Below are 12,883 nucleotides of genomic sequence, written 5' to 3' on the forward strand. Positions count from 1 at the left end.
CACATCCATTCGGGACATGGGAGTAGTGGTGAATGTCCACACTGAGGGAAAAATCCCTGTCTCACAACCTGAAGAGTCTGAGGGACACATCTCTTCTGCACAACCTCAGATGCCTTCGCCAGCCAGTGCCGAAATAAACGTGCCCAAATCTCAAGGAAGACTCGGGGTACAGAGGGGTCGGCATAAATGCAGCAGCTCCCCAAGGAAAACCCCACTCAGGGTTTCTGGCTGTGGGCAGAGGGTCCTGTCCCTACACATGACCTGGCCTTCCGTAAGGATCTGGGACAGGGGTCAGCCCCAGGGTCTTGTCAGTCACACACAGAGACAGGACTCTGCCCGAGTGGCCAGGAGGCCCCAGGAGACCTCAGGCAAGCATGCCTGGGTTGCATTCAGCAGAACCACGGACTGGTAGGAGAGGCCACAGCAGGTCTCAGGATGGCAAGTAAAGTGCTGGTGGGGACAGAGCACAGAGCCCGATGCGGGGACAGTCCAAGGAAGAGCAATGGCTGGTACTGGGTAAAATCCAGGTCACCAGCTCCGCAAAAGGTGGCACCATTTGAGAGGACAAGGAACACAGGTGGAGCCTGTGGCTGGTGATAGGGTGGTGCCCCCAGTGGAGAAGCCCCGCTGGGCAGCTGGACTTACTTGTCTGACCTGGGGTCAGTGGCCAGGACCCCTAGGTTTGCCCATCTATAAAACAAAGACAATTCTCCAGAAAAGTTCTGGTGTGGATAAATGCACCACACGGAAAGCGCTCCCTTTTCAGCGCAGGTCAGACGAGAGCTGCGTTCTTTCTTTATCTAAATGCTAGGTGTGTCCGAACAGCAGGAAAGGGTAAGAAAGAGAAGCAGACTGCCTCTGAATCCGGGTAAATGTGCTGGAGAAGTTATCTACATGAGCAGGAACCTCAGAAATCCATCTGTGGATTAAATTAGGTGACTTTGGATGCTCCATGACCATCCAGCAGAACACAATACGGAGTTCATTGACAAAGGAATGAAAATCAGTCTATGCTAAAAGCAACTCAGGTTGAAAATCTGTAAGGACAGTCAAATGTCACCACATAAATGGGCTCAGTGATGATACATGACGGTGCCATCAAGCTAATTGTCTTCCTGAGCTTCTGACACGATGCTTATGGAGCTTCCACTTGGTTTCACCTTTCAATACCTAATTTGCATCTAGTAGGTCCTCAAACATGCAGTTTCCAAGGTTCACCGCAGTGTCTAACTTAGGCCTTCTGCTGGTCCCGAAGCACATCTCTACGCAGGCGCAAGCACTCCCTCCAGCTTCTCTCTTTGGCGCCTGTGCTCGGAGGAGACATCAGCACTGTGGGTAGCTGGTCGAGAATAATTCCTTAATCACGCTGCGGAGATGCCATCAGGGCCTCTCCTCCATCCCTCACACCCTGGCTTTCCAGGGGTAGGGCAGGGGTTTGGTTTGGGTGCCATCCATTCTGTGCTCCGAGAAGTGAGTGAGTGTTGACTGAGGGACATCTTCTGGGATAGCTCCCCACCCCTTGCCAAGGCTGGGTTTGGGCATGGGCATGTGGCACCAGCAAGTTCATATGCTGGGACCTAATGCCCAGGGCGGTAGTTCTAAGAGATGAAGTGTTTTGGGAAGTGAGTTCCATGAACAGAAAATTGCCCTCAAGAGAGGTTGGAGGGAGCTGCCTTGTCCCTCCTGCCTCGTGAGGACTCCTGGAAAGGGTCACTTGAGCCCTCACCAGACGTGGAATCAGCTGAGCTCCAGTCCTGGACCTCCCAACGTCCAGAACCATAACAAATCACCCAGTGTTATGGTTTGGATAGGACTTGTCCCCATGCTGGAGGCTTGGTCCCCAGTGTGGTGGAGTTGAGAGGGGCCTGGTAGAAGGATCCAGACCATGGGCACCTCCTCTTAAAGGCTCCACAAGAAACTCAGTTTAAGAATGGGTTGTCCTTGGGACTTGGGTTTGTGGCTCAGTGGTAGAGCACTTGCCTCGCACATGTGAGGCACTGGGTTCGATCCCCAGCACCACATAAAAATAAATAAATAAAGGTACTGTGTTCATCTACAACTGAAAAAAAAAAAAAAAAAAAAGAAAGAAAGAAAAGAAAAGAAAAGAAAAAAAGAATGGGTTCTAAAACAGTGAGCCTGGCCCCAGAATCTTTTGCAGGCGGTTTCGCCTCTCACGCTCACTCCCATCACACCGCCATCCGCCATGTTATGTTACCAGGGAACCTTCACCAGAGCTGAGCAGAGAGTGGCACCATGCTCTCAGACCTCTGAACCGTAAGCTAATAGATCTCTGTTCTGTATGAGTACCCCATCTCAGTCGTCTTGTTATAGCAACCAAAAAGGTATTTAGAGCAGTTGGAATGGATTAAGACACTGGTCAAGGAGAGAAAGAAAAAGGAGACATAGTCTAAGGGCTTCTCACAAAGATGTCCCTCCCCAGGAAACACTAAAGGACAATGCCCTTCCTGCTGCCATGGACCATTGCTAGAGGATATGAAGCCTGGGGCTTGACAGGACATTGAGGAGGAGAAGCACCCAGGTGCCTGTTTGGGAGCCGAACCGACTCTGGACCTTCCCGCCTCTCAGCTCGTTGACTGACATGGGCTGCCTTCATCATTTAAGATCACTTTTTGGTAGCTATTCTGTTAATTATAGCCAAAATAATTTTAGAATTTAAAAAATGCATACTTTTTCCTGAGGTATATATTTAGAACATAAATTTGAACTGCAATTTTTTTTCTGGAGTTACTATGATTATGGAGTTATCTGACATGCTATTGTAACTATTTTCATAACCTTTTGTTTGCCTTAAATTCAGATTACTGTATAATCGAATTCAGACCACCAAATACAGTAGGTTTATCTGGGAGCTACATGTTAATCTGAGAAATTTCTGTATTCAGTGTATTGTACTTAAAAAAATTTTTTTTGCAGTGCTGGGGATCAAATGCAGGGCTTCACATGTGCTAGACAACTGCTCTACACTGAGCTACACCCCAGATCCCTGTAGTGTTAATATGACATGCTTTCCTATTTTATATTTGTGTGTTCGGTAAGCACAACTTTATATGGAAGTTAACTTTCCCTATAAACCCTGGCACTTGGTATTACATGCATGTGCAAATGGAAAGCGCAGTTCCCAACTCTTCTTGTTAAAAGATCTGAACCAGGGTGGCTGGAGAAGGAGGGTAAGCCCCAGCTCCTCGGGTCAAAGCCTCCTGAGTCATTCCATATCTCTCCTCCTGAAGAGGATTCCTTTTTCTTTCAATTCTTCAAATACAATTGTGTAAAGGGCAGGGAATTAATTTAGAATTTAGTGAGAAATTCTATGTGCTGAGCATAGGCAATCTCTCTCTCTCTCTCTCTCTCTCTCACACACACACACACACACACACACACACCACTCCAGGGCTCAGGCTGTGACCTCTGGGACCACAGCCAGTGTGACGACAGCTGTGTACTCACTAAACATTCTGTCTGGCCTGAGTGGTGGCCCCTGCAAAATCCAAAACAGTGGTCCACAGAATGCAAACAAATTCATTCTACTTTCTGTCCCCTAAATTTCACGATGTCCTCAGGAACCTGCTGTCCTTTCCTGACACCCGGCAAAGGACCACTTCATTCACATAGCTGAGGGCAGCTGGGCTGTGGACGGGGGTGGCTCGGCACAGGCATCGAGTCTCCAGTGAAGGCTGTGAGATGACATGGGACAGCTCTGTGCTGTCACTCACCCATCCATAGAGACCTATGGGAATCAGGGAAACATGCTCCCCACGACACCAGCAGATACAGGGGGCTGTGGGAGGAAAGGCTCAGAACCTCAGAGTCTCTGCTGTCTCTCAGGAAAGGAAACTGAGGCCCACGAAGAGCAGAAGCACAACTCAGGGGCCCTGACTCCAGCCTGGAGCTTCTGCAGCTCCAGGGGAAGCACTCAGCCTCCTGGAAAGCAGATGGGGGCTTTGAACCCTCCCCACCCCAATTCCTTCCTGATCATGACCCTGATCCTAGCCACAGAGGAGCCCCTTCAAGAGGGGGAAGCCAAAGTTTCCATCACATGCTGAGACAGAGGGAGGTGGCTCTCTTACAAAGGACAAAGTGGCAGAGTATTGGGAGAAAGTTTTTGTTACAAAATCAGAATTTCTGCTAGACATGGTGGCACACGTCCATAATTCCAGTAGCTCAGGAGGCTGAGGCAGGAGGATCACAAGTTTGAGGCCAGCCTCATAACTTAGGCCCTAAGCAACTCAGTGAGACCCTGTCTCTAAATAAAATACAAGAAAGAGCTGGGGATGTGGCTCAATAGTTAAGCACCTCCGGGTTCAAAATCAGGTATCAGTTTCAGATTGGCCCCTCTCCACTTCCCCAGCAAACAAAATGAAAAGCCACCACCACCCTCTACCTGACATGCAGGGAGACAAAATTCTGGGAGTAGGAGCAGCTTAACAGCATGAAGTGCACACTCCACCCCCTCAGTTTCCCAGGGGCTCACTCCTCTCAGGGTCTGGTTAGAAAGCTCCCTGCCAGCCAGGAGCGGGCTGCACTGAAAGGTCTCCCAAGTGCCAGGTCTCCTGTAGGGACAGAAGCTCCATTTCCACTCTGAGGACACACTGTCTGTTCCAGTGTTTGGGACTACAGGCAATAATGGTATATTTAGGTAAGAAAACTTCCAAATCTAGAATTTTTATTTTAACAAGTAGACTGTCAGCTGCTCTGGTAAGATGGAAGAATATTTTCTAAGCAGCCAGTACCACTTGCAGATGAATGGAAACTCCAGGTCCATTCGCTGGTGCCCTTGGTGAGATATGAGTACTAATCTGATGTCATGATCAATTTTTTAATGCAACGGCTGGAGTTCTTTGGACACTGTCTCAGCCCCCTCTGTGAATTCTTGGTGCTCCGTAGGAGGTGGACCCTCGTGTGCTGTTCCCTGTGTGTTGTCTCCCAGGGCCATATTCCAGGAGAGGTTTCCCTTCCTAATTCAGGGGCTTCTGGGGCTCCCTCTTTCTCTACTTTCTCTTTCCTGCCCTGCCAAGTCTCTGGAAGTCAGCCTGGCTCTCCCAGAGGCAGGCCCTCCACACACCTGCCTCTCCGTTCTAACTCTGAGCCCACGCCCTGGTCTTCCCAGGCCACTCCCTGCCCTTCCCAGGCCACCACCTGCCTGGAGCTCAAGGAAGGCTCATTCTGCAAGGTTCCGCAGTACTGCGTCACCTCTGGTCTTTCTAGCAGAAGTGACTGGACAGAGAGCTGTTGCTCAGTAGGGTAGGGACAACAGACCTCTCCAGAATCAGCAGGAGAGAAATTCATTTGCTAAATCAGACCAACAGCACAGCACTAATAAAATGTGGCAGTTCTGACTATGGACCATTCAGAACCACAGATATCAAAAACCTCAACCCCTGAGCCAGAAGATTCCCAGTGTCCACCTGGCACCCACATTTCCCAAACGGAGCTCTGTGGCAACCAGGGACACCCACCTATTTGTTCAATGAGGTTTCTCCAGGAGTCGGCAGGAATGGGATGGATCATCTGCAGGGCCTGGGTGAGGGTGGTGGGGCTGTCCGCCAGGGCCGGGCACTCCTCGGGCGTGGTCCCATTTCCCGGGGTGGAGGATGACTCGCTGCCAGAGAGGGAGGACGGCAAGGCTGGTTATTTTTAAGCAACGACACACCTTGGTCGGCTTGCCAGAGGCGTCTGCACAATCGGCTGCTGGCCAACGGCTCCCTGCCTCAGGCCGTCCAGGCGGAGGGGCCACAGCAGCCACTGCCCGTCCCAGCCGGGCGGGCCCAAAGGCCTTTTTTGTCCCTGCACCAGGGCGCGACGGGGTGATTCATTCCCACACCAGCCCGCCCAAACCTTCATGTTTTTCGAGCTCGCGGGCAGTCGTCGGAAACTTGGCGCGCCCTGCCCGCTCGCTCCGTGGCGCCGAAAGGCCGCCCCGACGGGTCCCCCAGCCGGCAGGCCACCCCGGGCTCCTCGCAGTCATTCAGACCCCGGGCTCTTTCGGCCCGATCCTTCAGTCCCAGGGACACTAAAGGCGGAGAGGATGCCATGCGGGACGCGCACGCCCAGGGCGTCCGGGGCACAGGCACTGGAGGCGATCCTGGGGAGCAATTGGGGTGCCATGGCTGGGGCAGGGAAGCAGCCCTACTCCTGCCGGATGCGCGCCCGACGTGGGCCCGCGTAGGAGTGGGGAGCGGCGGGACCCGTGGCCCAGGGACTGGGGATAGGCCTTGCGGGTCGGTGACCGTCGCTGGGGCGCAAGCAGAAAGGAAGCACGCGGGAGCAGCGCGCTGGAACCGGGATGACCACCGGTCCTCACCTGCCGGGCAGGTGTCCCGCCGCCGAATCGCGCGCGTCGCTCTCCGAGGTGGAGCTGTCGTGGTCCACGGCGCAGGCGGCGCTGAAGGCTGCAGCCAGCAGCTCCATGGGGGCCGGCGGCGGGGCGGGAGCAGGGGCCGGCGGGGGGCCGCGCTGGGGCCCGGGGCTGGGCCGGGGGCGACGCGCGGGCTCCGGAGTGAGGTCGCAGCGCGCGGCTGGAGCCGGAGCTGCCGCCGCCGCCGCCGCCGCTGTCGAGCGCTCCCGCGGGCGCGCGCGCGCCTGGAGGCTCCCGGGGTTGCCACGGCAACGGGGGGAGGCGGGAGGGGCGTGCGCGGCGGGGGCGAGGCCGGGTTGCGGAGGGGCGGGGGCGCTCGGGCCGGGAGCGATTCGGGCCCCGCGGCTTGAACTGCGCCTGGGACCCCGCGCCCCGCGGCGCCTCCTCCTGCCGGCGACCGCTTCCAACCCGGAGAGAGCCAGGACAGTGTGGGGCCCGCGAGAGGCGTCTCCGCCTGCCGCCCCTGCGTGCGGTGGCCGCTGCTCCGCCGGGTTCCTGGAAGGTGCCCCAGTACTCTTGAACCGCCCCCTTGCCCACGTCGGGCACCCTGCGAAGTTTCCCGCAGGCTGGCGGCTTGGCGACCCTGCCTCAGCTGTCCCGAGCCCGGCCTTGGGGAATGTGTCGAGGCGCTCGAGGTGCCTCCCTCGGTTCCCCGTGCGAGGCAGAGACTCGGGTCTTCCAGGACCCCTGCGCACTGGCTCCTGACACTTAGAATGGGAAGGGGGCGAGCGCGGAGACCCCTCCCCCTGCGGGTCTGGCCGCAGGACCACCGGCTCCCAGCTACTCAGAGACCCTGGCGGGCCAGGGCTGGGTTTGGATGCGCAAGAGGGGAAACGAAGTGCCCCTCAGCCTCTGCCTGGTTTCCCTGACTGGTCACGTTGACTCTTGGACTCCGCTCCTTCGTTAGGTAGTCGGGTCTGCTCACGGATGCAGAAAGCAAAACTAGGTGACCGAAACGAGGAGGAGGCGAATGTTCCCCTCCGCGAGGTGCAGTGGAGGGCATGAGACCAAGCCAACTGCCTCCGCCCCGTGATCCTGCTGCCTGCCCAGAAGTGACCTGGGAAATCTGGAGGATTCCATCCTGCGTGCCACTGGCACACTGGACAGTGTCTTTTTCTGGGGCAGCCTGCTTCCCTTGTTGGGCTCCCAGGTAAAGCAGTCTTGATTTGCAGTCAGGACCAATTTTTTTTTTTTTTTTTTTTTTTTTTTTTTTTTTTACGCTTAGGGTCCCCGGCGGGTGGGGATGGGGACCGAGAAAAGTGAGGAGAGTCTTCCTCTGCAGTTTCCCCTTCACATTGGTTAAAATTAAAATTAACACAATCTTTTTTTTTTTTTTTTTTTTTTTTAAGGCATATAGTGCTGGCGGGAGGGGTTCAGATCCTGTCAATTGGTTGGCTTTCAGGGATCCTTAGCCAGTCTGGAACAAGGCAGGTGTTCTTCTGCAGAGAGGGTTGGGCAGGCCAAGGAAAGCAGGAAGCTTAGGCCCAAGGGCCTCTTGCAGGGAAGGGAACTGCCCTTCCCAGGTGCCAGTGGGTCACCCCTGCCCCTGCCCCTGCCCTTTTCAACTTGCCCTGCTCCAGCTTTGGGAATGTATGCTGCTCTTGGTTGAAACCCAGCTCCCAAGGCTGCCGCTCAGCTTTCTGCTCTGGGAGGGGCCTGAATGGACAGTTTCGATGCCTCTTGCTCTCAGGCCTCAGGATATTTGAGAGACACCAGTCAGGTCTCTTTCCAAGTCAAGCACCTGCCTTCTGGAATGCTTTACATGGAGTCAGGAACCCCCAGCTTGTCCTCCCTCTCCCCCGCATTTTTGTCTACTCACTAGCCATGTCCACCTGGATATCCTCTGTTCATGACAACATGCCATAGATTGGGCGTCTTGGAAACGACAGGAACTGGTTTCTACAGCCCTGGAGGCTGGGGATCTGAGGTCACAGCTTGACAACCCGGGCAGGTGCTGGGAGGATCTGAGTTGCCATTGGCTGGCTTCTCATGTACCCCGCATGTCAGAAGCAGGTGAGAACCTCCCAGGGGTCTCTGTGAAACAGCACCAGTCCCGTTTATGAGGGCACGTCCTTATAAAGGACCTTCTCGAAGGTCCCACCTCCTAGCCCCATAATATTTGAAGTAAGATTTTCAACATGGGAATTTTGGGGGACACAAACATTCAGTCCACAATAGTCCACCTGTGCCCCACGATTCATGTCCTTGCATGCAGTATACATTCATTCCATCCCAATAAGCCCAAAGTCTTGCCTCGTTCCAGCATCAACTCTGAAGTACAGAGTCTCATCTAAATATCATCTATATCAAATATGGGTGAAACTCAAGTCTGATTTGTCCTGAGGCAATAATCCTCTCTAGCTGTGAAACTCTGAAGCCAAACAAATTATGATATTCTAAAATACAAAAGGGAGGAGTGGGAAAGAAGAAAAAGAGGGCGAGACCCAAGCAAGCAAAAGAACTTGGTAAGGCAAACTCGATGCCATCTTGAAGCAGGGCACGTGCTCTCTGCCTGACAGGTTGCATGTCAGGGCCAGTGGAGAGGTGGTCCCACCTTCAGGGGCCACTTGGATGGCAATGCCCCCACTGCTTGATGGGGTGCTGCCCATGCTGTGGCACTCTGTGGTTGGTCCCACGCATGACATGCCAAGGCTCCCTTGTGTGGCTCAAACCACAGTTCTTTGTTTGGGAGTGGGGGTCAAGCCCTTCAAAACAGAGGTGGAGGCTGCTCTTCCCCAGCCTGGGGACTCTGCCAGGAGGCCAGGGAGAACCTTCCAGGTGGTCTCGACTTTCGTGCCTCCTGTCTCTCCATGTGTCAATGGCTAACATGCTCCCTGCATCCCTAGAGTCCCTCAGAGCAGCACCCTCACCTTTGGTATTTGGACTGTTGAAGTCTCTTCTCTTCCTGGTCCCTCTTTCTCTCCTCCGCTTTCTAAACTATGGGTCTCATTTTGTCCTCTGCCCCTACTTAAGCACTTCTGTTGGAGTCCTGTCTCCTGAGGGCAAAGCCATCAGCCACTCCACACACCTGTCAGCAGGGGGTGGGCCCTGCCCTCCCCTGCTCTTCTGAGGTCTTGGCTTCTCCATACTTTCCCAGGCTCAGTGGCTTTTCTAAGCGCTCCTTCCCACCAGGTGACTTCCACCTGAAGGGTTGTCCCCTGCAGCCCCCTCTGCTTTCACGGCCCTCACGGCCTGGCACTGTAATGCTCTGCTCACAGGGGATCTTGGGAAGAGCACTGTGTGGCCATGGGTAGGGCCTGTTGGTTGGTATGGCGGTGTCAGCCCTTAAATTTCCTGTGACACTAAAGGGAAGCTGTTACCTTCCCACTCTGCTGCACCAAAAAGAAAGGATTCAACTTTAAAAAAAAAATCTGAAAATATCAAACTGAAATTACATATATTAAGATGAGCATGATAAAATCTTCCAATTGAAAAATAAGCTAAAAATATCACCTTAATTATAAAATTGGTTTAGAAAAGTCACTGAGTTCTGAGGCATGTAACCTTAAGCTTAATTCCCATGTTCTATTTTCTATCATATTTAGTGCTTATTAGGCAGCCTATTATTAAAATCTCTGCCTAACTGACATTTTGCTCTGAATCATTCACAAAATAAAGTACTGAGAAATATTCAAATATTTGTACCTGGCTAGCACATAGTAGGTGCTCTCTAAATATTTGTGAATGGATTAGTGGTCTGCCTTCAAAAAGACATATCTAGTTATCTTAGGTATTTAATCTGAGGGTTATTGATTTCTTCCTTTGGCAACAAAGTGGATTTTTAAAATTTATGTAGCCACCTCAGCTTTCAGGAATCTTTATGTTTATAAATTTTTTATTGATCCTGAGGGAGAATTTCTAGAAGAGGAAGGAAACATAAGGATAATGTAGTCCAACAGTTCAATTTTACAGAAGCAGGATTGAGAGCTAAATGACAAGTACAAGATCTGACAGCTGGGTAGTGGCCAATTTGGGAACATATGATAGTAAATGAAGACTACATTGTGTGGAATAAGGAACTGCATACACACACACACACACACACACACACATACACACACACACACACATACACACACATACACACACACACACACATACACACACACACACACACACACACATACACACATACACACACACACACATACACACACACACATATACGAATTACTTATGGAAAATTATGTATAAATCATGCTGGGGATTGGGCCCAGAGTCTTGTCTACACTAGACAAACGATTTGCCTCTGAGCTGCACCCCCTCCCAGGAACTACAAATTTCTACTCATCCTGTTTCCAGGTGCACATGGTTGCTAGCAGACTACCAAGTGTTAAGATCATTTGCATCCTTAATCTCGTAGGAAAATACCTTGGATTTTTTTTTCTTTCTATTTTTTTTTTTTTTGTAATTAGAAGACATTCCTCAACTTGTAAACTTGTAGAAACAGTCATTTGATAGCTTTTAATTAACTATCTTTTAAATATGTAAGCAGTAGTTTCAATCTCAAAAGACTTCTAATTGCTTTGAAAATCAATAAAACTAACCCAGGTGGATACAGCAGCATCTACAGACAGCTCAGCCTCCAGAGTTGCTTGGCCCCCACAGCTAAGGAGAGAGCGAAGGAAAGGACAGGCTGTGTCTGGAGGGGCCCTCTCCCTGCAGCTCCAAGAAGCCCGGAGCTCACACTTGATGGGTGACAAGATTTCACCCCAAGATTGCCAACCAAGGCTGACAGTGCCCGGTGCATATTGTCACTCGCTGCTACCAGGGAAGTCAGCATTGCCCTTGACCCCAGGAGACCACGGGATGCTCCGTGCGCTGAACTCTCCTGGTCTCTGCCTGTCTTTTCCCTTGGCTGAATCTAATTTGGACGCCTCTGGGTAGCCGACCATATGCTGAGAATAGCCACCTTCGGTGGGTTCCTCGAGTCCCAGTGATGAAAACTGAGGGTGACCTGCAGATCCCCAAGCTCTGCCACTGGTGTCAGTGGTGAGGGTGTCTTGGGGCTGGGCCTCCCTTTGCAAGCCTCTAGCTTGACCTAGCGTGTGGCGTCACTTTCCTCCCCAACCTCCTTTCCCCTGTCTCCCCTCCACCTTCCATCTGCCCTAACCATGGCTGCCAGGTAAATTAGCCTCCAGCATCACTGATCCCAGCATCTGCTATCTTCAGTGACTCCCCAGTGCCTTGTTGGTAACTTGAGCTCAATGGGGTTCATGTCCAGTCCAGGCTGGCCCTGCCCAGACGAGAGTGGGTCCCTCCTGAGAACTCCCGTGGCCCTCACTTTGCTGTCACCTCTCTGCTATTGCTGAGATTTTGGGGAGCAGCTATGAAAATGTCACTCATCTCCAATCCCCAGCATGTTCAGGAAAGAGGCCACGGGGGCCTTGCTGTGTACTGGCCTTCCCTGCTCTGACATCTTGGGCCTCTGATCAAGGAGTGTCTCTTTGGCCGACCTCTTTGGGAACTGGCAGGGAACGGCGGCAGGGCCTGGTGCTGCAGGCTTGAGGGAGGCAGCTGGATTTGTGGTGGTGAGTCCCCAAACCTATTGAAACTGGATTTAGTATTTGGTGAGGCAAGGAGTGGTTTGTTTTTGTTTTTGTCCTTTTTGGACATGGTTGCCAGGGTGGACAGTTGTACTTTTGGTTAAATAGGAAAAAGGCTGGAGGGGTGAGGAGATGCAGACAAAGCCCCGTCTGGTTCGAGGAGAAATGCTGGCCCTGGATGGCTTCAGCCACTCCGGGAAGCAGGCCCATAATCCTAGGGCCTAATTGCCGAAAATTTGACATTGCTATGATGAGTACATTTTCTGAATCAAAAATAGGTGGCCAGAAAGTTTGTTCCACTTCCAAACATGAGAGGCAGCCTGGAAGATGTTGCTTGGCTAGTGAAACATTGGAATTTCCAAAGCATTTTGATGGTTCACATGTTCTTAGCAGTATCCTTAAAAGACTGGGACAAATGGTGGACATGATCTTAAATTATGAGATGCAGACAATTTGCAGGTATAGAATAAATGGAAGTGTATTTCCCAAAACAGCTTCCCCAAAACAACTCATGGATAAGTGGCCATGAGGTTCATGTGCTGATCCGAACCTGGAAAGCGGGGGCCAGAAGTATGGGTTTCTGTGGAGTGTTTCTAACCAAGGAGGCTGACACAGGGCCTGGGGTTTGGGCTGTGGTCAGCGTCATGGATTTTGACCAATAGGAGCAACCTGAAGCAGGGGTACTGACAGGATGACACCATGGTTCCCAAAGATGTGGGGTGGAATTTAGCGTAAATAAGATTAGGGGTTGTCTAGGAGCACATAGTTAACACTTTAGGCTGTGCCACGGGGGTTAGAGATTGTTAATCAGAGCTCGGAATGTAAAGACTAGCCACCCGCCTCCATCTAAGTTGATTCATTCCAAGTCCTCTTATAAACAGTCAGACCTAAGTTAGTCCTGTGTTAGTGAGAGCACTTTGCAAACTATCGTGTGCTGCACACACAGAAAGAGACAGCGTCATCA

The 12,883-nt window shown here is 52.0% G+C and overlaps 1 protein-coding gene across 6 annotated transcripts in view; it reads right to left on the minus strand.

The window, feature by feature from the left end:
• The window catches only part of Ngef (neuronal guanine nucleotide exchange factor), an 82,454-nt gene that overhangs the window by 26,031 nt on the left and 43,540 nt on the right, over window positions 1-12,883 (minus strand). For 5 of the 6 annotated variants that reach the window (XM_047547301.1, XM_047547306.1, XM_047547302.1 and 2 more), the window contains one exon: window positions 5,475-5,617. In XM_047547301.1, the coding sequence (XP_047403257.1) occupies window positions 5,475-5,617 (143 nt within the window). Of the gene's footprint in view, window positions 1-5,474; window positions 5,618-6,319; window positions 7,547-12,883 lie in introns of those variants that run through there. The other variant, XM_047547305.1, reaches the window with a different exon arrangement.

This window comes from Sciurus carolinensis, chromosome 3 (genome assembly GCF_902686445.1).
Source record: "Sciurus carolinensis chromosome 3, mSciCar1.2, whole genome shotgun sequence".
Classification (NCBI taxonomy): Eukaryota; Metazoa; Chordata; class Mammalia; order Rodentia; family Sciuridae; genus Sciurus; species Sciurus carolinensis.